Here is a 27437-nt window from a genome sequence, read left to right on the forward strand (position 1 = left end):
ACACTGTAGCAACATGACAAGCTGCACAAGTCTGCATTACACTGATTAAATCTTGAAGTGACACACGTTGCTCGCCTCATTGGTGCAAAATATCACTTACATATGACTAGAATAGGCAACAATATAAATTAAATTCACAATGAAAACAAGAATACATCAAAAACAATAATATACAAAAATAACAATAAGAAGTAATTTGAGTACAAGGTTTTTCACAACTTTGAGAAGATTTTCCTTTTTACATATTCAGTTACTCATATTTTCTGCTGTTAACGCTAGAGTTGTAAGTACACTTCTTCTGTTTGGATTTACCCCTAAATTTTCCCAGTTTATCCAAGAAAGTCTGGCTGTGAGATCTGTAAATAATTTTCAAGAAGTAATTAGTAGTCATACTGTGAGTAGCATTATATGAGTCTTTTACCAAATGCTCCCAAAAAACAAGATTGACCTGAAGAATCCCCCTTGCAAAAATTTTCGGGGGAGTTCTTGTTGTAACAGCAAAAGACAAGCAATTACTTTTGACTTCAAATACACTTTACTAAAGATATCATTATCGCAAAACACACTCTATCTCTTTCAAGAGACTATTAACAGGTCTACACCAATAGCAATATGTGTACAATAAAAGTAAAACAAGATTGCAAGACAAATATAAGTAAGAAATCTAATTGCTTATATTAAAAGAAAGGAAAAACTAAACAAAACTGTTTCATTTCAACTATTACATAATAAAACTATTTCAACTGCATATTTTGGAATTTATTGACATCTTAAACAATTAGTTTGCTACCTTATAAATATATATAAGTATATTAATTCTGTCCTATATATTTAATAATAATGTATATTTTAAATGGAGTGATTTACACACACACACATATGCTATGTGCGCGTGTATGTGTGTGTGTAAATTATGATCTTTCTCCCCCCCCCCCAACCAGTCTTCAATAATTTCACACCCTAACTTGTTATTTTTACTCTGACAGGAAGGTCATTTATGCAGCTAAATTGTTTGTTTGTAGAAAAAGAATTAGCAGTATAGAGCAACCACAAGGAAAAAAAACCTTGGACGACAAGTCCCCGTGCAGCTTTCCCTTCTTCCGTTCAGCTTGGGCCATAAGGAAGCATGGACCACTCTCCCCCTCCTCTCCACACGGGAGTACGGTGCACAGGAGTCGCGGGTCTGCGCAGGTTTCTTTGCTTGTGGTTTCACTATAGAAGTTGGTCTACGTAGGCAGGTATTGCAATTGTAATGGGATCACAACGCCCATGCAATGGCGTTGATTAGGGGGGGCGGGTACGACGGGGATCCCTCCACTTTTTGCCACTTTTGCTCCAGCACTATGCTAAACCTTATCCTTATGTATCAAGGGAAAGTAAACTGCCTTTGCCCCCCCCCCACATTTTTGGAACCCAATCGCCGTCACTGCTCCCATGACACATGGGCGTCCGGAGGGGGAAAAGGGGGACCGTGCCCCCCCCCCCTGGAAAATTAAATTCAATCAAAAAATTATATATTTTTCACATATAATTTCATTTCACCCACAATAACATAAGTTAATTATTGCATGAATTTGATAAATTCAAATTTAAGCAATATTTGTTGAGGGAAATGTGCCTTGTTTGATCCCCCTTGGGAAAAAAAATACCTTCCTTGACCCTCCCTGGAAAAAATGCTGCGGACGTCCATGATGACACACACGAACGAGCTTGCCGTACCACTAACTTTGACGAGCCATACACAAGCTATGATAAGCTTGATGAAAGCTACGCTGTCATGGATTTATCTACTCAAACAAATAAACATCTTACCACTTGTGTTCCATTCCGCTCTCTCGGCCTTGATTTCACCCTTTAGACACTTCTCCACGTACGTAAGTGGGTCGTAGTCGGACACCAGAACTTCTCGAAGCAGGGCAATGTAAGCGATGGCCAGGCGCAGCGTGTCTATCTTGGAGAGGCGCTTCTCGTACGGGAAGGTTGGAACATGCACCCTTAGCTCATCGAATGCCGAGTTGATGCTGCTGAGACAAAAGACCAAAGCAACGTCAACTAGTTACCACCACCAAGTAATATCATGTACAAAGGAATTACATACAGTTATGAACAGGGCTAGGAATTTCATGACCCTACAATATTTTTCTTGTTAAGGGCGATGTGTTCCCTAAATACAGTGCGTTCCTCTGCTCTTTGGGCGGCTGACGGCGGCAACTCCCGTCAAATCGCGTGTGATATCTTCGCTATGGAAGCCGCTAGCTTCGAATTGACTTCAAGTTCTCAGAATTATAGTTACAATTACAAAATAAGCACGTTAAATGTCACGGGGGATGTTGGAAATGTTGTCAAGAACACATCTCTCAAATTTGTAAGAAAGTACGTAGGTTATATATTTTTCTCATGGAAAGATTTTCAAAAAGAAAATACCTTAAAATACCTTCATAAAACAATAGCTCGTCCTATTCTTGAATACGTGATTGAATTATGGTTCTTGAGAGCTAGAAGTCGAATTACTTTCGGAACATCTCCAGCGGACCACGCGAGTCTGTCTAGCGAGCCTAGTGGGCGTGTAGAACCTGAGCAGGGGGCTTAGCGATAGGTTCTGGGTTGAGATGACGCCAGTGGCTCGCTTCGTTGATTGGCTGCTTCGAGAGTTGTGACTCGTTCCGAAGCTTCAAATGCATAACAGCCAAAGATGTTATGGAAATAATCTCCCTCTAAGAATTACTTTCAAACGTTGAATCTGTTCATAAACTATTTATTACGTTGCTATGTACAAAGTTTAGAAATAATGCTATGTACAGCATTATTCGGAATGGCTAACACAGTTAAATAATGTCTACCTTACAAGGAAGAAGAACACTGAAAAGGTACAATTTTGTATAAAAGATATTGTTTTTCCAATTGGATAGTGAATACTTTTCAAAAAATCTATTTTATAAAATTCCTAAGTGGAATATGAGGAATATCACAATTCTAGATTCTCTCAAAATGAACAGAGGTTTAATAGCTGAACTTGTGGAAAGGTACAATATGAATTTTTGATGATGTATAATTTTGTACGATCTTTTGAATAATTTCAATAGTTTTATATTCAATTTTGCATCTTCTATTTTGACATAGTGACAATGAACGTGCTTATTTTGAATGTAATTGTAACTGTAATTCTGAGAACCTGAAGTCATTTCGAAGCTAGTGGTTTTCACAGCGGAGACATCACACGCGATTTGACGGGAGTTGCCGTCTGGCCGGCCGGTGCTTTTTAAGGGCATATTTGGCCGTTTCTACGTGATAGCATATTTTGATTGATTTTCGGTCATATTCAGCATATTTGCGCCTTTTCAAGGAATATGCAGCCATTTTCGAAGTGGATTCGTTTTTACTCCCATGTTACTCAAGTTATTGACTTTTTCACAATTAAACGTTCCACTTTATTTCATGAAAAATGGTGAAAACCAGTCTCCTTTTCTACAATAGAATGAAATCAGAAAATGGGCCTTGGCCCAAAATAATTCTGAGCAAATATTTGCTTATTGTTGAATTTCTTCGAAGTGTAGATCGCTGTTTATTTTCTGCAAAATTATGACAACTAGCTACCTCCCCTATACACATTTTCTCTCGATACTTCAGAACTTGAGCCGAGGAATGACATTGTTTACTTTAAATATGCTCCTCCTGTGTCAGCCGAAGTAGAAAGAAGCTTCTCTCAGTACAAGGTTTTGCTGGCTGACAATAGGCAATCATTTATATTTGAAAATTTACAGAAATTATTCATTGTACATTGCAACTCGAGCTCATCAAGTGAACTAATAGTACGTGAAAATATCTCAGCATATGTCAAACATTGATGTTTGAAACAGTTGTAAGGGCGTATTTTTCAAATTAGAGTGCATATTTTTTAAAATTTTAGGCCATAAGACCATTTTTAATTTTGCATATTTTGTTGATTTTTAGGGCATAAAATTCATAGTCCTAGTTATGAGAAAAATGATGGTTTAATCATGTCTAAGTTGTGAACAGAACTTTCGAAAACATTGGGTGGGCTGTAGTGTTGTCCACGGGACGAGACGGGACAGGCTTTCAAAAATTCGGGACGAGACGAGATTGCCCATGTGTCCCGAGACAAACGAATATTTTCGAGGCGAGACAGCATTTCCACGAGACGAGACAGGGCAAAGTCTCGTCTCGTGGGCAACACTAGTGGGCTGAGATTTGTTCTATAATTATGCAATATTTCATAAGTAGACCGAGGATTTGCCCTGCCTCAATGGCGTACACAGAGGGAGGAGGCTGAAGGGGTACAGCCCCCTCCAAAATTTTGAGAAAATAAACATTTTCAAATAAAAGCAGCGAAGAACTCAGGAAATACCATAGTGGTAAATGCAAGCTCGCCCTAATGACCAGCGTTTGCCATTTTTGAAAGTGGAAAGTTTTTGATATATGGAATATTTTAATGTGTATGCAGTTTCCCTAGATAGCACCTATACACTATCCACCTTTACAATGCCAGACCCTCCCGAAAAAAAATCCTATGTACGCCAATGTCCTGCCTAAAAGGCCAGAATATGTAGGAGTTTGCATTGAAAAATAGTTTCAAGGCATTTCAGAGGGATACCTGAATTTTTATACTGGCTGTTTTTGCCTATTTTATTGATAAGTGCCTATTTCGCATAGACAACTCCTGTTTTGAGTGATAATCCGGGAAACTGATATAAAATCTGTCGATGTTCATCTCTTCTAGTGCCTATTTTGTACTTTTCCATGCTTTTAGGCCTGCCTATTCTGAGAGTTTTTATTGCATATCGATCATCATCCTGGTTTTAAGACCTTACTTTCTTAATAATGATGTGTGACCACGGAGAGTATATTTAATATAGGAGAATGATAAGTATCATATTGAAGATGTAACAAATATTCTGAAATGCTTTGATAAAACTCAGTAATTAAGTTGAGAGAATGGGACTTGATTTTTAAAATAAAATATATTAACTGGCAAATTTTTGTGTAGGCTCGAGTCCCACAGGCCCATATAAGTTGGCGCCATTGCTTGTGAATCAGTGGGTGCGTTCCTTAAGTCTTAATAAATTCAACGAAGATAACTGGGTTCGTGAAAATCAGCCTCCCTGTCCGTGCGTTTCGTCCGACAACGAACTTCACGAAATCGACATAACGAACGCCATAACGAACTTCACCAACTTCACGGCAGGACTTGTGGAACGGAAAGTGGCAACTCGTTTAAAGCGTTAAACTCTTGTAACTTTCGAAACTGCCCAAAAAATGACTAGGGGTCGGAAGTTGAAAAGTCATTTTATGTGTGCCTTGAATATAGTGCTAAAACTGATAGTGATCAATTTCCCTTCAGTTAGAACAAAAAAACATTGTTTTTGTCTGGAATTTTTTGCCTTTTGATAATTTTAAGGGTCAACCACCATCTGTGCGATTTGATGTAGAATGACCCATACATTTATCCGTTTGTATTTCCACATTCTATGCTGTTGTAAAGTTTTCTCCATGACAAAGAAGGGAAAAAATTAACATTGTATACATGTGATACACTATAAGAACTGACAAATAAAAAGGTATCTACCTCCCTTCCAAAATTCCTGGGCAGAACACTGATTTCATTATTCTTATTTGAGTTTTAAAATTTAAGATATATATATATTTTTTCAATAATATCATTAATGATTTTTCCCAAATGCCCTCTTTCTTAATTAGAGTTTTGAATTGTGAAAGCAGAAATGAATGAAATTTATAATAACAATATTCCTAGTGTGGCTTGTAAAATCTGGGAGGCTAAGCCGCTGTCTTCAAATAACTGATGTCCAAAACATATCCGAAGATGATCCACAGAATATCCACGACACATCATTCCTGGATACCCGGTGGATATCTTTGATTAGATATCCCTTGGACATTTGTGTGCTGTATGGGAATTACGTCATTCTACGTACCACGCACATGGGCGTCCGGAAAGGGGGACAAGGGGGGCACGCCCCCCTGGAAAGTGAATGTGCACCTATAAATTATATATTTCACACATAATTTCATTTATGTTAATTATTATAAATTCGTTGAATAAACATGATAATTTCAGACTGAAATAGTGTTTTTTGAGGGGGATCACAATTTTGGAGGAAAATATGCGTCCTTTGCCCCCCTGGGAAAAAAATACCTTGCTTGTCCCTCCCTGGAAAAAATCCTGCGGACGTCCATGACCACGCATGCGCAGTGCGCTAAACTTTTGAAATGCTATTCTTGTAATGTTAATTATTATTGTATAATAAGGGTCCTCAAAATATTCTAGCAAGTATAATAATCCTGAAAGTAAATATTTGATCAGTATAATTGCCGCGGTGGCTCAGTCGGTAACGCGTCTGACTACCATGCTAAAGGTCCCGGGTTCGATCCCGGCCGGTTCAAATCCGGGAACTTTTCTAACGGTGGAAGCGGCCCCGGCGCACACCCAGCGTCGAATAACATGGGTACCTGGGGGAAACCCTGGGGGGTAAAGGCGGTCAGGGGTGTGATGCTGATCACATCACCCCCACTCACGACCGGATCAAGAAAGTGTGGGGTGTTACGCCCACACCCCCTATACACCTTCATGGCGTTGTGCTAAGCACAGGGGAGCACTTTACTTTACTTTACTTTACTAGTATAATTCTTTATAGGGGAGTCCAGGACAAAGAGGACAATCGGGCAAAGTGGAGTTTTATTTTCTGCTGTCATGTTATGTCCTGCTACCTATAATATCTAGGGTGATCTGGAAAGCACTTTAAGGTACAAACTGAGGTTTTCTGTCGCTTTCATTTAAGTCACACTGAATCAATTAAAGAGAATATTATCAGTATATTGGGCATGTGTACAGATTCTTAACAATGATCCTCCAGCATGTATATGATGTCTGTAGTGTTTCCTATTAAAAGAATTAACATAAATAACTGCGTGCTGTAAAATTGCATCTTTGTTGTATGTGCGCATTACTTAGTGACGGGAAACATGGATTTGAATGTCTGGGAAGCTTCGTTCATTGCAGAAGAACACTGGAATAAATTTTCAATGAAAATGGCAACTTGGATAGGATCCACTATAAATCTATAGTGTTCACAAGTGGTAGGCCTATAAGCTACCATCTTTAAAGTTTAATATAATGGAAGACATCAAGAATCTCTGTAAAAGAGGTGATGATTTTGAATTGCCAGATGATATTTGGGAGCTATAATTAAAAATGTGATAAAAATCTTCATCTAAAATAATAATAAAAACAGACTGCTATGTTACAGCAATGTAACATTGACAAGATACATCGTATAACATTCTTTTCTGTTAAAAAAATTTAACCATTGTTATAACTGTATCTTTAATGAAAGTAAAAATAAATGTCTGATGAAGGGAGCATGGCCGTAGACAGGAAATGTTTTCGGGGGGGGGGAGTTCATCCATAATTGTTCCCATGGGCGTCGCGAGAAATTTTAATAATAGTAATAATAACAATAATTATACAATAATAATTAAAATTTCATAATAATAAAACAATTTTATTCCATAATAATAATAGGCCTAATAATAATAATAATTATTATTATTAGTATTGTAACCGCCCCTGTTGTTGTTATATCCTTGACGGGGCTTACTCAATCTAGCAGATGAGTGAATATCCAACACAAGTTGTTGTTGTTTTTTTATTTTTTATTTTTATACAGTGTGTACTGAAATCCACAATTATTATAGTTTGTTATTAAATTGTAGATACCTTCAAGAAAAAGCTTTAAAAGTTAGATAGAAATTTTAGTCACAATGTTTTTGTTGTTTGACCTCAAAACTTAATTTTTGTAATTTTGAAAAGTGTGGAACCAGTTATTATTTTTAAAAAACTTAGCCTGGTGCATGGATTGTCTCAATCGCGAACGTAATGCGCTACTAAATTGGATATCCTAGGTTTGAAGTCCTATCAAGGGGATTTTCAACTTTATCGAACAGGGAATTTCAAAGTTGGAAAGGGAACTTTGGGACAATCATAAGTGAATTTTCAGTCTATATTCCTTGTGAAGCAGGAACAAGACTGGTAAGAGGACAGCGGAAGTGAAAATGTAGGGGTCGCGGGCGGGTTGCGATTCCGGGAATAAATCCTGTTTCACTCAAGTTTCAGAATTCGAAATGTATGAAAATTCTAGCTTGATCGTTTCAACATTGTCTCCTTGTATTTTGTGATGCTTCGAAAAAAATTTTGAAAATGAGTTACAGATTTTGGTTTCTGAACTTCCATTAATCCAACATGTCAGATGTTTCGGGGGGGTTGAACCATAGAACCTCCCCTCTAAATACGGCCATGGAAGGGAGCGTGTGTTCTCCTGAAATGTCACAACAAAAACTATGTTTTTATGCTTGTAATAACCGTAGACTACAAGAGAGATAAAATTTCATTTTCTGACAAGTGATATTTCTCGAACACCCTAGATATAATAGTGATTCAGTGTGAGACTGATTGCCAAGATTCCATTATTTATGTTTGAGTTTTACAGAGATACAAGTGAATCCTAGGCTGCTACTCTTAAGACCCGGCTGGATATTTGGCAGCGGAATGGGCGATTGTTTTTCAAATTTTTCTCCCAATTCGAAAAACCGCTGTGATATTCCAAAATATGAAACAATACATACGCTTAGAATTCTATCTAGACGTGAATTTTCATGTAGTTTTCTTTCCCTGTTATCTAGATATTATCAAAAGTTTCGCGATTGCGTAAGTCTATAAAACTATTGATAATATCTAGATAACAATGAAAGAAAACAACACGAAAATTCACGTCAGTGCTCTAGAAGCAATTCTAAGCGTATGTAATTTTTCATATTTTGAAATATCCAAGAGGTTTTTCAAATGGAGAGGAAACTTTGAAAAAATTCGCCCATTCGGCTGCAAAATACCTATACATTAGTTTCCAGCGGTATTAATTGTTAAAAGCAGTCTCCGCAGGGCTGAGGATGGAGGGGTAAGCGAGGGGACGTTCGTTCCCTCAGTTCCTGAAATTTGTCAAAGCATAAAAGCAACGAAGCTGAACATCCATATTGAAATTTATATTTCTTACCACAGGAACCTCCACAGCCCACACAAACTGAAATCAGAGAGAAATTAGAGTTGTAAAAGGCCCAAGAATTTCAAATAAGTTCAATTCCGGTCCAGGAGAGAAAATCAGCAAGCGTAAATGGGTTCTGGCTGGACCGAAAAGAACCTTTCTATCTGTCAAGTATTTCAATTCGGTCCAGGAGCCCTTTTTCCGGATGAATTTAAATCCGGTCCATAAACAGTTTTTCCGGATCAAATTTAAATCAAGTTGAAACGAAACAACGCGCAACTTGGACCGAAATTAAATTGTTCGAAATAAAAGGATCCGGTCCTCTTGTGGAACCCAATAGAACCCATTAGAATTTATGGGTTTCTGGAGCTTTAACAACCCTGACAGAAATAGATTGTAGCAAGAACCGTAAGGAACTGCCCGTCCTTCTGTGAACGTGAAGAGGAGTAGTAATTGTTCACGAGTAGTAAAAGACGTCCTGAAGAGGCAGCCTGGTAGTGAAAGGAAGAAGTTAAGAACTTGGAGTATAGTCCATTATGAGATATCATTAGTACTTAATCTGTGTCACTTTACATGGACTTCTCATTCCGTTTGGCTTACGATCTGAATTTTTCCTCTCACATAGTCAGGATACGCCACTGGATTTCAGCGGCGTGCATTCGGGATACGCAAAGTACGCACTGCGTACCCACAACACAGTAAGAAAAAATAAACATTTTTTCGTCTTCCCCGAACATGAAAATTCAACAATTATTATCGCTCCGAAAGCAGTTCCACTGCAAGAAATTCCGATTTCCGCACGAACACGCTGCTGCCTTCCCGAAGGCAGTCCCGAATGATCCCGATTGTCACTTCGGCACCCACCCGATCCCCGTTCCTGCCGATTTCCGCAGAAAGACGCTGTTTCTTCTGCTTGGTACCCTAGAAATTCGGAAGGTAACCCCATTGGCTCATATCAGCCCCGACCACGTGTTTGGGTCTGCCCGCGCCTACCCTCTCTCCCACTTGTTTCCCGGTTCTAAGCACCGAGGGTACCCAAGATTTTGACAGCGTATGCAGTGTTGACAGTAGTCAACATATATATTTTTTTCAGGAATGCTTAGCCTACTAGCATTTAGCAGCCACGCGTAGATAGATCACTGTTGGATTGCAATAAAAATACATTATAAAAAGTGATACAGGAATCAGAGAGGAGGACAAGAATATGTAGTGGTGGAAGATCATATTTAATTTACGCGTAAACTATCACATATAAAATATTTATGTGAGGTTAAATTTACACTAGCAAGTTTTTTTTCTTTTTATATATAGGGAGGTGAGGACCAGAATGGACTGTCACTGTGTCGAGGGAAAATATGTGAACAATTTGCAAGTTTCGCACAATTCTCAGAGTATAAGAGTATCTGTTTATCTCCTTTCGGGATAAACATTTCCTTTGAGTTCCATAGCATGGGTGTTGATTGTTGACCCGACGATATGAATGAATGATAAAAGAAAAACATCATAAAACACAATGCTTACAATGGGATTCGAATGAGCCCCCCTCCCTCCCGCAAGACATTGCAAAGTGAGGTACGGTAGTTTAGCTTTTGAAGTGTTCTGGGATGTATGCTGACGTATTTTCTACTTGTCCTTAATTATCTCCCTTCTACAAAATACTTTGTCGACTGGCAACTCCGATTCATTCGTCCACAAGAACGCGTGGTTTTCGGGCATAGCGGACCGGACACAATGTACCGTGGGAGGTTGACTTTTGCTTTCTTCTGTCGTGTGAAATTTGCAGCGAGTGTTTCGTTCATATTATTTACATTACAGGATCTCTATTGTTTGTCGGTGCTGTGAAGTGATAAAATAGGGGGGCCGGGAGTTATTGATGACATACTGGAGAAGGGATTTTCGGAATTTACGAAAAAAGTGTAAACAATCCGAAATGGAAGGTCTGTTCCTGAGTTGGAAGAATTGTTTCAGCAGGAGTTGTGAAGGATGGTAAGCAGTATATTAGGCATTTTGATTTTTGAGAAGAAGAAAAATATCTCTACAGAGTGATTGACTGAGTAGAAAAACAGTGAAACTTTATTGTTGGCCTTATTCGTTGGTTTCCTCTGCGAAAGGTGTTGTGAAATAGTAGAGGATACTGAAATTTATCAAATTTATTACATGAAATTTGAAAGGACGGAAAATGATTATGCCATTTCCTTCCCGTTCAATGTTCATCGCACTGCATGAAGGAAATAATCGCAGTTGAATTGTTGGACTCTACGTAGCTATACGCCTTCATGGCGTGGTGCTAAGCACAGGGGAGCACTTTACCTTTTTTTTACGTAACTACTATCAGAATATATTTGCGAATATAAAATATCATACATATATTTTACCTCGTTACATTTGGATATTGATACAAGGATGAGAAATTTCCCATTATAAAATTGTAGAAAGAAGTTATTTTCTGAATAACATGATGGCCAGGGAGGGGGGGGTTCTGGCCCCCATAATCCATCTCGGTTGGCCCATGTTGCGTACCCTAGTTTAAATGTCACCGCACGCCACTGCTGGATTTGTATGCAAATAAGCAATAGCGATTTGTATCCTCTCTGCATATATGATGCATTTATAGTGTAAATTTACTAAATAAACAAAATATGTGCATTTATGATTTGGAACCATTCGTTAGGTTGGTCCATTTTGCCACCGTTATTTGAACGGGTTATTTCAACTCTTCGTATTTCGCGAATGGTTCATTATGTTTTCATAATTTCATTTTTTATTTGGAGCGAATTAATTAAAGTTATATTGCCCGCAGTGTGAATAATATATTGTATTCATATTGATAGTAAAAAGAATGCATAAATAATCCACTTTGTCCTGGCCTTTCCTACTTGAAATAATACATTTGTTACTCTTATACTAACAAGACAATTAACTTGTGATGAATTTGTATATAAATTTGAACACAAATCTGACATGCCCCCCACCCTGTTCCATCACATATTCTTGAACTCCAACTATGTAAAAACCAACTTCTCTTTAATATCATTCTCACTAAAGACAAAACACAATATCATTTTGCCAAGATTCTATCAACCCTACTAATTCAATTACATTTTATCATGTAAATTAAGCAGAACATATATTTTTAGTAAGTTCCCATAGTGTTGTGCACACACTTATTCTCTTAAAATCCTAACTTGATCTAACTCATATCTATACGTATTTATGAACTTAAGTTACGCTTCTCTCAGTACAGGTGGCGCCAGCGGGGTGCTTTGCACCCCTTATATACAGGTCGATACCCCCTTCCGCATCCTTAGTTTTCATATCAATGGTAATAACAACGAAAATAATAAATTAACATGAAAGCAAGTTTGCTATAGTGTACATGGTAATAAAGTTATATGCTCCTCATCAGAGGCGATTCACATGTCCAAAGTGTAATCCAGTGTCGATTAGCCTGCACGTATGTAATTACTATTTAAAAACAATGGATGTTTAATCTTTCTTACTGTTTCGTAAGTATAGTTAGTCGTCTATATAATATAAACTTATATGGCGAAGAATACAGCATGCGAAATGGGCAGACAAAGTGAGAAACAAAGTGTTGAAAAGAGTTGGTGACAGAAGAGCAATGCTGGAAGTGATCAAGAAGAAAAAAACACATTGGCTGCGACAATAGTTAGGAAGGGACGATCTGTTAAAAAAACGCACAGGAAGAAATGGTTAATGTGAAAATGATCCGGTGAAGAAGAAGATATCAGATGAAAGATGATACTAAATTAAGTGGATCCTATAGGCTATGCTAACATGAGGCGTAAGGCACAACATCGGAAAGAATAGAGTGAGTTTCTGCTTAGAAATCCTTCTCAAACAAGTGTTTCTCAACAGCCCCTGTACCGGGCTCTGGCGTCAATTATACCGGGCCACGAGAGGTCCTCCTGAAGTTTTCGACTTGCAGCCCGAGCTGGCAACCGCTTGGAAAGATGACCTTTTTTGTTCGGGTTCCCACTGCGAGAACAGAAAATGCTTTCGCGACAGTGGCCGTGATGGACCAAACGATCTAACCCGGATGGGGGGTGGGTTTGCTCCCCGCCTCTAAACTTAGAGGTTGATGTAAGTGCACGACGGGCAATTTAGTTTATGCAACAATTTTCATTAACAAATTTCACATATCCACCAGAGAAAATTAATGATCCCATTCGATGCAGTCGTTCTCAATTAATTTAAACCAATTTGTCAAAAATTGATTGATTAATTTGTTGTTTTTAAGTCCACTTATGCACAGATAGGCAAATATTTGTCAACAAGTCTGGACACAATCGAATTCATACTTTCTATGGTTATGCCATTATTTATTTATTAATATTAAATTTCAAGGGTTAACCAGTACAATTGTTGGGATCGGAGCATCGAGCTTTAAAAAACTAATTTATCGGGCCGCGGGTTCACGAAGGTTGAGAACCACTGTTCTTCGCGTTTAATAGGCTTACTTAGCTACGAAACCATTATGAATATCTCGACAACGTCGAAAAGAAGATTAATGTGAATGCTCTACAAGGAATACTAAACAGATGAAATTTTTCAGAATTTCATAGCGGTTTCTAGAACGGAGAGAAAATTTCGAAAACGGCTTCTATTGCGTCGGCATAACTGAGTTACCTTTTCTGCAAAGTAACTGTAACTCGGTTAAAAGTAACTTTCGAAACACTGGATTTTATGGAGCTTCTTGCATGTTATAATCTCTTGCATTGTTTCTTTACTGGTCGCAACGTTTCACATTCCAATTGATCGGTTGATTGATTTTGATTTGATGGGCATATCAACACGTAACACAATACGGGGAGAAGCCCCTTAACTAGAACAAAATTGGGAACAGGCTCGTTAAGAAGCAAATTAAAATGTATATTAAAAACTTTCTTGAAGCTAATTTCTTCATTCGTTACACTGTCTCTGAGGAGTGAGGAGCAAAATTTCCTAACCTATTGTCGGATAAAAAATTATAGATGGTCGAGTTTGGACTCCAATTAAGAATTAACCAGTAGGCCTACATAAAAACGAGTTACACTAAAATTTAGCTTATTTAATTCCTCGTTAATCTGCACGCAGCGATGTCCGTTGAACCGTAGAAACTACGGGCTGTAACTGCGAGTCATTGCGTGCTGTGTCGCCACGTCCAACACACATCTTTACTCCGTTCAATGAGAATCTGTATAAAATCGATTTCGCAATGTGAATTGACAATGATAATGGATTTTAAAAACAGATTCAAAGAGCTTCAAAACAAGACTAATGTTGTATTTGTACGACTACCCAATACTAAGAAAAAGTTGTTTCGCAAAATTGATAAGAGAGTTGTTTTTTTTTTTTTTACAAATTTTAAAAATCTGAAAATTAAGAATTGTGTTAAAAAATTGTGTTTAAAACCTTTCTGCCTGCACCATACTAAAATTTCATTAAAATTGGACAACCCGTTTATCATTTATAGAATTTCAAAGAGAGCGATCGCTTTCAAAACTAAAAAGAAAAAAATTGCACTTTTTCTTCTCACGACGATAAAAAATAGAAGGCATGTTCGAAAAAAAAATGGTTAGCATAATTAACGCAGAATTGAAGAAGCTAAATTTTGATGTAACTGGTTTTTATGTAGGTGTACTGATTAATTTTTAATTGCAGTCCAAACTCGAGTATCTATAATTTTTAATCCGACAGTAGGTTAGAAGCTGAGGCTGTAAAGGGGCACTCAGCACACGCAGGATAACTTGACTCCACAGAGAATTATTCCCGCTCTAGACTAAATCATTTTCCTTAGCATTTTTCTTAACATTTGTGCCATGACCAAAATGCTACCGTGTAAAGTGAGAAATCTTATGGCTCTCAGATGCCATGGCATATTTCATGACATTTCTCAAGGATAGGCTCGGTCCGTAGCATTTTTCGTAGCGTAACCAATCAGAAGCGACCTCTAGGTCACGAGTGCAGCTGTAATGGCGGCCGCGCAAACAATGTATCATTTCACATTTTTAAAAGCCGATAACTATTCAATCGAGAGGAATAGCGTTTCGTATAAGACAATATTAGGTACAAAACAATGGCGCTGCTTAAATACATACGTTACAATATTTACTGTGCACGTATGGAAGAATATTTTACTTGTTTTAATTGTAAACACCCTGCACTCAGCATAGATGGTGTAACTCGACGTGTCTTTCGTGCTGTATATGTTGTACATTGTAATAAAATGTTAAAGGTCTCGTTGGCCTGCAAGAAGCAGTTACTACTACGGGGAAGTGATGTTGATTTTGGGTGCTTTCTACTGCCATTTACACCCAGTTGCACATTTCAAGTGCACAGAGTTAACATGCTGTGCATAACACTATGGGAACGTACCTTGCTTAGCTTAGAACAGAAAACAGAAGCTACACCAATCTACTAGAAACCTTCAAGTCAATGTCAAACATCTACACCTAAGACACCCTGCCATTCCCCATCCCCACCCGGCAATACTATGTCTCACATCTTGACTGCAGGTTTCTCAGGGGAACGGGGTTCAGGTGCGGACCTCAGCATACGCTTCCTTTCCCTGATGTTGGCGGCGTGGCGTTGGATGCGGTACGGGCTGCCCGTGGGGTAGTACGAGTCGTCGCCGCCTACGTCGCTCTGGTCGTCTGAGGAGAAACAAAAGAACGCTTTTAATACATGGAAAGAGTATGTATATTCTGTCCCGGGAGTCTGTGGATCAAGCGAGCGAAGACAAGTCCTCTGCGCAAGTAGCGACGCGTGAGAGCACACTGCTTTTCTCCACCCACTCGCTTCTCTACTCTTGTACGCGGCGTTGTCCCACAGACTTCTGGGATAGACTGTAGATTTGGACATAAAACCTAGTGTTTATATTTACCTTTGCTTTTGTGCTACTTGGTGGCTAGTCGCGACGATGCGAATGAGTGATGATACAAGTACGATGAAATTGATGAACGGAAACTCAGAAAGTACACCCACGTCGAAAGTCGAACCCTGTGTAGAGATGAAAGTCTCGGCGTTAAAGGGGTACAGAACATTCTCTGGTTCAAACCTCTTGCGTATGACGAGCTACGGACCTGCTTCTTCTTATATTGAATTAGTTAGCATCTCCACAATCAGATGTCGCTCTTCAGAAGCTCCAGAGCATTTAACTTGCCACAATCACATCGAGATGGAGACAGTGCCACATTACCACTCTGCTAGCTGTTGTTATATTTTATTGTGTATAATCTGTGGACGGAGTCAAGGTGTGTACCAATTCAGGAGCCGCATGAGCGTTTCTCTTGATTTAGTGATTGAATTAGGTTCTTTACGTCGCTTTTCTGTAACTTTAGGCTCTCTCTCTCTCTCTCTCTCTCTCTCACACACACACACACACACACACACACACACACACACACACACACATATATATATATATAGTCACGCAAATCATCATAGCATATTAAAATCTTCAATTTGAAATCAAATTTTGATTCAAGGACAGTCGATATAATATATTGTATATATTATAATATAATTTGATTATTTAATAATTGACACATACAAATTTAAAGACCTTATAATATATATATATATATATATATATATATATATATATATATATATATTATAAGGTCTTTAAATATATATGGGTTAAAACAAGGAGATGCATTATCTCCATTGCTCTTTAATTTTGCCTTAGAATATGCTGTTAGGAAGGTAAAAGAAACTAAAGAAGGACTAAAATTAAATGGTATGACTCAGTTGTTAGCATATGCAGATGATGTAGACTTACTGGGGGATGATGTGAATACAATTAAGAATAATGCTAAAATATTTTTCAAAACTGCTATAGAGATAGGTTTGGAAGTTAACAAAGAGAAAACTAAATATATGCTTACAGGCCGAAACCAAGTGTTAGGTAATAATCAAAATCTAATTATTGATAACTACTCGTTTGAACCAGTTTCCAAATTCAAATACTTAGGAGTAATATTAACAAATGAAAATTATATTAAACAGGAAATAAAAAGTAGGCTTAATTCAGGAAATGCATATTACTTCTCTCTTCATAAACTTTTGTCTTCTCGTTTAATATCTAAGAAACTAAAAGTTAAAATATACAAAACAGTAATTTTGCCTGTAGTATTATATGGATGTGAAACTTGGTCCCTTACATTGAAAGAGGAACATAAATTGAGAGTATTTGAAAATAAGATCCTTAGGAAAATATTTGGACCTAAAAGGGATGAGGAGACAGGTGAGTGGAGAAGGTTACATAATTTAGAACTACATAATTTGTATTCGTGTCCAGATATTATTAGAATACTTAAATCAAGAAGACTTAGGTGGGCAGGCCATGTGGCAAGAATGGGAGAGGAAAGAGGAGTTTACAGGATTCTTGTTGGGAAACCTGATGGTAAGAGACCTGTAGGAAGGCCAAGACGAAGATGGAGGGACAACGTTGAGATGGACCTAAGGGAAATCGGTAGGGATGGAAAAGAGTATATAGATCTTGCTCAAGATAGGGAAAGATGGAAGGCCTGTGTTGCTGCAGCCATGAACCTTCGGGTTTAAGAAGGCTAGGGAGTTAGTTAGTTAGTGCCTAAATCGTGATTGGAACACGGGACCCCTGACTTACAACTTGGAAGTCTTGCATTTTACAACGATTTCTCAAATCAGGAATAAGAGTACTCTATCTTGTTTGAGTATAGACGATGCACTTTGAAGAGAGATGAGCGATTGCATTTTTAAAAATTACCCACCACGGAAGAGATTTGGCATTTGTAAATTACCCACTTAAGAGATTACAATTGCGCTGCGATGTAGCCACAAAACTTAGTTCGTGGTTTAGGAAAGTCTGTGCCTTCTACCCCTTAGAGGCAACCGCCTAGAAAGAGCCAAATGTCTCACGGGTTGAGTGGAAATCAGGATCTCCAAAAATCATGTCAGTCACCTGAACTCTCTGCAACCAACGTGACACTTTTGGATTTCTGGTTACAAACCCTCAAGGGGAAAAATAATGAAGTGGAACTTCTCAAAGGACACGAATGGGGAGACGTAAAAATGTTCATCGAAGGCAACCTAAGTGAGCCTCACTTCCGTACACCCCCTAACTTCAATGTCGGGCAAACAAGGCTCTGATGTCTGGACTCACATCGTGGTCCGTCGTTTGTGACTGTCCCTTCATTCCTTATCTCTCATTACCATTCACCCCCATTGTCGCAATTATCCAAAAGTGAAAGAAATGCCACATTAAATAAACTAAAACAATGAATATAAAGATGTCCGTTTTTGACTAGTGTCCGCTATTCGTAAATAATCTTATGAGCTATAAAAACTATCGATTTATGTAGCAAAATGTTTTTTAAGTATTCAAATGCTCATAATTTCCTCTAAGTTTAACGAATAAAATGTGACATGCACGTAAATTTCCCATATTCATTTTTAAACTTACAATTTTTCTAAATATGTGCTTGTTTCTCTTTCTCGTAGCCATTGATGATTAATACTTTTTCATTTTAAGTGTATTGTTTACATGTCTACAGACATGATGCCATGGGCGTATTTAAGGGGGGGGGGTTCAACGGGTCCAACCCCGCCCCTCTTTGGTTCAGTAAAATTACCAGATTACCTGTCTACCCGCTATGCGGAGAGACTTGTTCGTAAAAATTTCTTCAGACTTATTTTGTTCTCATAAATTACAAGCGTATAGAACGGGATACGGATGGGAAAGAAATTAATTCCACACACCAGATGGGACTGCAAAGCAAATGTCTGCAATTTCCTGATAGTTTCGGAATTTCTCTGGAAAATACTCAGAAAACTCCTGACGTTTCACAAATTCTATAATGCCACATGTAATTTCTGCCCGAAGCATCTGCTTGTGAACTTATAGCGCGAATATTATAATTTCATTAGAAGTTCCCGATATGGTTTGTTACCATTCAAGGTTTAAGTATTCCTCAGGTTCTAATTTTTTGATAATTTCAAATTTCCCAACTGTTTGATAATCCGGATAAACCATTTTCCAAAGTCTAGATCGGAATGGGAAACTTGACCATATTGGAGATTGTAACTGCATCTGGGTTAGCTTCAGCTATTAGTACTTCTACTCTCTCTGGGTTGAGTGGGTGTGGATTTAGAAAAAGAAATAGTTGGTGAAGAATATGATAGTGCTGATGTAATGGGTGGTACAATAAGGGGGTGAGATAGATATATAATTTCAGAGAAGTGTCCAAAAGCAATTTTTGTACATTGTTCAGCACATTTTAACCCTGGCTATTGCCTATGTCAGTGGAATTTCTGTAATATTGAGGCTATCAAATCAGTTATAATTTTCCCCCCTCGAGTCTTCTCAAAGGAGCAGCCCCCTGTGCTTAGCACATCGTGGGTCCCGGGTTCGAAACCCGGAATGGGCATGGGCGTTTATGGGTGTCCATTCATCAATTTCATCATGTCATCACTCATCTCTATCTTCGGAAATTAGCCAAAAGTGGCACAAAAAGCGAAGTAAAATAATGCAAATCAATCAATCAATCTTCTCAAAGTAATTTTGTTGTACAAAATGCAGTGCAAGATAGCTAGGGAAGTTCTGTAATGTTCTCAAGTTGTTTGACACAAGATGGACAGAATAGTATCAATACTCAGTAAGGTGACGTGAAATCGTATACACTAATAGTATCAACTTTACTGTTTCCATTTTTGGACTATTTTGTAGTAGAAATGAACCCACGTTTCTCTGAACAAAGTCAACACATTGAAAAATTGCACATTTTTTGTCCCGGATTTTCACTTATGAAATATAGGAACCCTAATTGAACCAAAAGTTGACCCCCCCCCCTTACGTGAGCTATATATACGCCCATGCATGATGGTATATCATCGTAACACACGTGCCACATACTTCACAATATAGAAACATTCCTAAAACAATGAGCTTCTGTAACATTAAATATTCTCCAAACGTCTGGCCTCCTTAAAATCATCACACATTCTGCATGGAAATAAATTTTGCCCATCTATTTTCCCAAATAGTGTTAATATAACTTTCGTGAAATAACTTCGGGAAAAAATATAATGATAACTTAAATGTAAAGAATATTATGTATATTTAAGAAAGAACTCAGACACAATGCGGCTCAAAAGCTGTTGGGTCAAAAATAAATGATTTATTTATTGATTACACACACCCGACTGTATTTCTGCTAGAGTATTAAAAATGTCTGTTATTTTGAAGTGTCCGCTATTCAGTGGCACTAGCGTACGCGAAAATTTTTTTTCGGAGGGGGCTGGAATTGTAAAGATAGATATTATATACCTGCGTTCTGGGGAGCATATATACGTATAAAACATTTTGTTTTAAAAGTCCTTCAAAGACAAAAATGATAATTGGTCAATTTAATGGGAGTTTCAATTTATCACTTTGTTTCTTTCATAGTTCATTACTGCTTTCATTTCAAAATTTTTATTTTCTCAAAGTTTAGGTAAAGGCTGTAACTCCCATCAGCTAGCTCACCACTTGCGTACGCCACTGTTCAGACGTGTGCATTCGTTTCATCTAATCATCACTCGTCCCCATCGTCGCGATTGGGCAAAAGTGGCAGAAAAGCGACGACAAATAACAAAAATATCAAAAAATATTTTGTACAGCAATGAGGCATACAAGAAAAACAAATTTAAATGTGAATATTTTTATCTTGCAGAAAAGGTAGATCTTGATTATAACTTGCATTTGTGCATCATAAATATACAATTGAATCATTAAATTTACATCAATCAGGTTAGCTATATTAAAACCGTTAATACTAACCAATATTTCTGAAAGCACTCTGTTTCGTAGCCAATGAAAACTGAGAGAGTCCTCGGAAGCAGCCCATGTTAAGCCTGGGTGGTCGTCATATCAAAATTAGTTTCCTGAGATGTGTTGGTTATCTAGTGGAGGGTTCAGTCTTCCAACAAACCCTTCTTCAGATCATTTACGGAGGTAATACTGTTAAACCTATACGTTACCGGCCATACCCGGAAAACCTATCCAAAGCATTTCCCAACTCCCGAGGTTAACAACCTGCCTCAGGAGCAGTGATGTTCGTCTACGCGCAAACAACGATAGTCTACATTCTACACATAGACTATTTTATACACGTAGATGACGTAATGTATGTAAACAACATGGCGAAAGGTGATAACTATTAGCAAAGGGCGCCGTAGAAGTAAAACAAAATTTACTGCGCATCAGTTGCTGATGTGTGAGGAAAACTTTTCATACTCTTCCTTCCAAATTCGAACAATTTCTCACCTAGAAAAAACGTAACACAGAAATATTCTAGTGTTTTATGGGAAAAATACTAATTTTGCCTCACGACTGCCATCTGCTTCTTTTTTGCATACTATTTTTCTTCTTCCATAGTTGATGATAGAAGAGGAGAGATTTTGTTGTAAATAGGATTCTTGTCAGTTCGTTAGGAACCAATATAGTTGAAAATGTCACTTTCCTATCATGATAGCCTTGAAAATTAATTTAAATGCACTTTAGGTTGTCTACGTAGTCTATGTAAACTACAACCCAATGAAATCTACGCGTAGATTACGTGTAGACAACGCATGTAGACGTAAACTTATAGTGTACTACACATCACTGCTCAGGAGGAGAAGCCAACGAGAACGCCAAGGATCAAGATCGGGTCGAGGGAGCCCGACAGTGCCGGACGGGGAGAATCGACTACAGGGCCGCCCAGATGCGGTGGAGCCTAAGCCGGGGCCTGTCCAGAGGCGAGACGTCTCAGGCCAGCCAGCGGGTCCAGCGCCCAGCCGATCCTGAGATAAGTACCTGCCCCTTTAGGGTGTTAATCCTTTCGCCCCTTTATTATTCTACCCCCTCCCCTCTTTGTTTTTCATCCTACCTCAAGATTTTAAATTTTTACACTTCATTGGGAAACCATATGTACGATTTATATATTATCCCGATGCATTAAGAATAATTGTGGAGTATCCCTTCACAAAATCTTTGTAACATCACACTACTTAGTAATGGATTTGAAAACGTTGCATGTGATTGGTTGAACGCTGCATATTTACATTGGTAAAGTTTCTTTAAAATGATCGGTCCTCCTATTACGTATAGCAGGCACGTCTCTAGAAATATGTTTCGGGGGGGGTCCAACCCAAGTGTCTCAGGAATAATAATAATAATGTTTAAATTAAAATAATTTCATTAAATAAAATTAATACTAAATACAATACATAAATTAATATTATATTATACGAATAGGTAAAAAGACTGTATAAGAATAGAGATTTAACAGCACATATTCATTACGTAGCTTACTTGTAGTTAAGATCGGAATAATTTACATAAAAACAAGTGCCCTGCCACTGAAATTATTGTCAAATAGATGAATAATTGAATATTTATCGAATAATAAAAATTATGTTACATGTAGTTGTAAAAAAGAAAGTTTCTGATTAATATTTTAAGCATATTTATTAAGTAGTAGTGTACATAAATCTTCTTTTTAATGTCATTCAAAGTCGTATGATCCCAATATAATCCTTGCCTTCTCAAAGGTTCAGAGGAAATTAATAACCATCGATTAGGCAACAAATGTTAATATTTTCATTACTAAATTATAGTACTTCGTAAGTCTTTTGGTGGGGTAGGAGACACCACTGGACACCCCTAAATACGTCCTTCCTGTTCTTCAAAGCCGTATGATCCCAATATAATCCTTGTCTTCCAATAAGTTCAAAGGATATTATACAACAAAGGCTAAAATAATATATTTTTCATTATTTAATTTTAGTACTTGATAAATCTTTGGGGGGGGTCTGGACCCCATGGACCCCCCCCCATAAATACGTCCTTGATGCATAGCTATAATTGTTGCATTGCATACTTTCGTAAGCATTTGTGAGCATTTGACGTCACTTGTAGGCAGTTCTTTGCTCATATTACAAAGGAGGAAATAATTTCAGCTTTATACACCTTTAAGTTAAGTGACAACGATATTGGTTTCATAGGTCACATGTATGTGGTTTCCTTTCATATAAATGTGAAGGAAAATCTGGAGGTAATTAGTGATCTATTTTTTCAGAACAGGAATCATTAATGTATCCTGTGCTGTGATCACTATATATAAGAGAGTCAGTCAGTCATCCAGTGTTCGAGACGTTAGGGTTCCGAACACGGATCACTCGAACACCGATCACAATTCAGCTGCATATCTTAGGTTTCCTTCTCTTCGCGAGCTCTTTCGTAAGTAACAACCATTCATTTTTTTAATTTTAATTTTAAAATGCGTTTTTCAATTCAACACAAATACCAGCACACTGTATATCTCCTGCTTTTCGTCACACTGAAAATATTTTATGTATTTTAGATAACATTCACGTATTCAGTATCTAAGTTCCTCGGTGAACTGATAAGCCTTGCGAGCAAGGGGACATTCTTCCAGGCAAGAACTATCATGGACTGTCATTGCTGTTAGCTTTCCTATGTTAAACTAAAGCATTAGCCAGTCAGAGTATTATAATATGCAATGTCTATAAAGGCCAATATACGTAGCTCGATTAATAGGAAAATGAAATGAAATTTTTCGTGTAAACTTGTAGGACCAACACCCACTGACATTTTTGTAATTTGAGTATTTTTGATGTATGTGTTTATGTTTTACGTGCATTTTTTTTACTTTTCTTACTTATCTGTGTTTTTCTTTTCTTTGGTATTCTAAGCTATTTAGTTTTTAATATTTCGTAGTTATAATCAGTTTTTCTATAATGTAAAGTAAGAGATTGTTAAGTGGAAGAAAAAGCTTATGCCTAAACTTCGCCATCCAAAACAAGAAATATTTTTTAAAAAATAAATAACTAAATAAATATATAAACTTACAAAGTCTTGCACTTGTTTAGCAACTCATAGCCGCCGACTTAAGTGGGGCAAGGCACTTGCTGCCTCCTCACAATCCCTCAAGAAGTATAAAAGAAAATGTTATCAATATTGCCCCCTCCCAATATTTACGTGAAGTTCGCACCTCTGATACTACACTTACTTACTTACCGACGTTTGTGCTCTGCACACTGCTTGTTTCATTTGTTCATCTTGTGTCAGGCAAATAGAGGAAGTACACTGTTCGGAATTACGCTAGATGTCAGTTCCATTCGGCTTGTGAATATTTGAAGTAAGTATTTTCATATAAAATAATCAGTACTTTATTTCGTAGATAAAGTTACAAAATTCCTTCGTGTCATGTTGAAAATGCAAAAAAGAAGGGCTAACAATTTTCGTCGAGTTGTGTTAGTTTCCGTCCGGGCTCGTATTAGCGTCCTACATGATTATTTAGGTCTGTTTGAAAATAAATGGATGCTGTAAACATTTTCTTGTTAGGTCAGTTCGCAACATTAAGACAAACGGGCAACATGATTTCGTCAGGTGAGTGCGACTCCTCCACACGACAAGAGACACGTTGTACAGTCAACTAGACAAGGTTTATCTCAGAGACAGGAGGAAAAATTGAGAGTGAGAAAATTTCAGGAATTTAGCCATGGGCGTCCGTCCCTTCCCCCTTCTTCTGGCGTATTCACTGTTTTACATTTTTAATTACCTTCGCAGGCCTCAAATAAGCGAGGGTTGAGTACTGTCACACGTAATATAAAATCCGCCTTATACTGTTCAAGTGGATTACTTCTTATTTAACTCGGCACAAGCACTTTCTATAAGTAGTGACCACTGGCATCGATTAGGGGGCCAGTTGTCCCCCATATTTCGCCACTTTTGCCCCCACACTATGCTAAATCTTATATACAAAGGGAAATATACTGTCTTTGTCCCCCCCCCCCGTTTTGGTATCTTGCCGCCCCCCGGTTTTGGCACCCAATCGCCGCCACTGAGTAGTGTTATAGCTATTTGAAAAACATGAAGGGTAGTGGAATATCCAATTACTCCTTTCAAAGTAGTGAGGTATATAAATTATTAAAAATATGTATATATAGATATAGGCTGTACTACATATGTATGTAAGTCACGAAAAAGCAATTATTTTTTTCATGCATTTAAAGATTTGCTAAAATTATTCCAGAACACATCCACACATGGTGCTATGCACATGCACTCAATTTAGTGCTTCCAGACAGCACAGTGTCTGAATGTTAGCTTGTTGCAACTCCTGTATTTCTGAAAGTCTCACAAACGCCTGGAAGTTTATTTGCGGCAGAATCCCAGCGTTAGAGTTGCAGAAATAATATCCACAAGATGGAGAAGCAGAAGCGATGCCACGATAAAAAATATTTGGTCGTCTGCATTACTGGACTGAAGGCCACGACAATCAAAAGAGGGGTCAAAAATCTGTGTTTTGTATCTTGTTACAATGCTCTTTCTCAACGCTCATTCGAATGAATTCAACACAAAAGTGAGAAATGATTCCACAGCATTTCTGAACAAGTTGACCGCTTTCGAGAAAATCATTGTCGCGATGATATGTCTACAGATTTTAAAAATTGCAGCTTCCCTCTCAGCGACAAACGAGAAACTTGGATTTTGTTCAAGCTCGGTGATATGTTTCCTCTGCAACAATAATATTCGAAGGCTTCAAGGAATGCATTCTCGAAAATCTACCAGGATGTAAGCAAGTTTGTTTCTATCATGTTTATAAACATTGATGAATAAGGGTGGGTCATTTAGCTGTGTCAATCGATGCATTTTAAAAGTGAAATTTTGTTATCGTTGAAATGGTCTTGTCTGATCTTCCTAATCGATGCATTTTTAGTTCATCACACGGAACACCAGCTGATGAAAGTTCCTTTTGATGCATTTCTGCGTGTATTTTGACACAAGAAAAAGTGCATTTGCAAAGTTTATACATGTTAATGTGTTATTGGAGTCAACATATACAGTATGCGTTAATTTTTTTGTTTATGAATGCCAGGAAGCTTAACCATATGTTCGAGAGTGACAAATATATTACCCTATATATATATATGATAAAATATATAGGCCTATAGAAAAACTCAATATGCTGACCAGGGCAGTAATTTATTTTATTATAAAACATAAACTAAACGTAACGTTTCAACCTTCTAGCAAGGTCTTCTTCAGACTCTGCACCAAGTACAAATGTAACAAGGTACAAAAACAGGACGATACATATACACAAACATTACTCCCCTCCAGACTATTAGAAAGTTGTTCTGGAATATTCTAGCAGGTAGCTTTCCCTTGTCAACTGTACTTTCACCTAAAAGACTAAACATATTTACTTCCATATAGAATATATATATATAGTCCTGTTTTTGTATCTTCTTACATTTGTACTTGGTGCAGAGTCTGAAGAAGAACTTGCTAGAAAGTTGAAACATTACGTTTAGTTTATGTTGTATAATAAAATAAATTACTGCCTTGGTCAGCATATTGAGTTTTTCATATCATTGAAACAAGGCTTAATGATGTTATAATTAGGCCTATAGATGTGAAAATTACAAAATTAGAAATTGTAAAGGAAACTAAAGAAAATTATGAGTATACGGGTATATGCGACACATGAATACATAAGTGAGTGATGATTTCTTTTACCATATAAAAAATATGTTCTAACATTTTTAACACCTAAAAAACATGGTAACACTACTTCGAACAGATGTTCTCGGATTACCAGCCATTCCTGGAATGAAATCAATGTATGCGCTCGAAACGTTGGAAGCTAACGCCGGTTTAACCTGGCTGGTAACCGGAGAACATGTGTTCGAATCACGTCGCCAGGAAAGCTACAATACATATTTATGGTAACACTAATAAGCCTTTTCTCCATGTTTAATAAAACACTCAAAATGCTAACCAAGGCAGAATTTATTGAAAAATAACACACTATAAACATGCCATTTCCACCTTCTAGGGTCTTCTTCAGACACAGATTCACACGAAAAAAAATAAGGGGATTATACGAGTAGTGTATTTCGTTTACAGTGTGTTATTTTACAATAAATTCTGCCTTGGTCAGCATTTTAAGTATTATACTGAAAAAAAAAAACATGCTTTTTTGTTCGGAAATTAAGAACAAGTTTAAAAATTCGTCTACCTGACATTCCTATGTAATGCATCTGCCCAGTTCGGTTGGCGTACGCACAGGAAGGCAGGTCGCTCACTTCATCCTCGCTGAGGTCGTAACCGGGGCATTGTTGCATGCCGCGGTGCTGTCCCACGCCGTACTCGAGCAGCTTATTGTTGCCGTGATGCACGCAGGACGAAGACGAGTCGGCCGCTGCCCTCGAAGTCCCTCGACCTATGACCTGGGACGACCCGGGGGACACCGATCGGCCCTTATCCAGCAGTTCGTCCTCTCTTTCGGCGTCGGCAACGCTCTGGTACGTGTACAGGTCCGCAGACAT

General features: G+C 37.7%; 1 protein-coding gene across 1 annotated transcript; it reads right to left on the reverse strand.

Annotated features, from left to right (window-relative positions):
• Window positions 1–246: 246 nt before the first annotated feature.
• Window positions 247–27437, reverse strand: Fer2 (basic helix-loop-helix domain-containing Fer2). The gene is made up of 4 exons (XM_083112066.1): window positions 27128–27437; window positions 15577–15727; window positions 1813–2021; window positions 247–356 (listed from the first exon to the last, which is right to left on the reverse strand). Exons 1-4 carry the CDS (start codon window positions 27435–27437, stop codon window positions 247–249), a joined length of 780 nt encoding a protein of 259 aa, XP_082968192.1.

The sequence above is a fragment of the Lepisma saccharinum genome, chromosome 25 (assembly GCF_977018435.1).
Source record: "Lepisma saccharinum chromosome 25, izLepSacc3.1, whole genome shotgun sequence".
Classification (NCBI taxonomy): Eukaryota; Metazoa; Arthropoda; class Insecta; order Zygentoma; family Lepismatidae; genus Lepisma; species Lepisma saccharinum.

What these genes read in the sequence shown, in the direction of transcription:
- Fer2 (XM_083112066.1), bottom strand. Translation starts at nt 27,437, where the DNA reads ATGTCTGCGGACCTGTACACGTACCAGAGCGTTGCCGACGCCGAAAGA. An exon ending in GAGAAACCTGCAGTCAAGAT is followed by an intron (nt 2,022 to 15,576) that starts GTGAGACATAGT and finishes TTGTCTCAGCAG; the next exon opens with CATCAACTCGGCATTCGATG. An exon ending in AGCGGAATGGAACACAAGTG is followed by an intron (nt 357 to 1,812) that starts GTAAGATGTTTA and finishes AATTATTTACAG; the next exon opens with ATCTCACAGCCAGACTTTCT.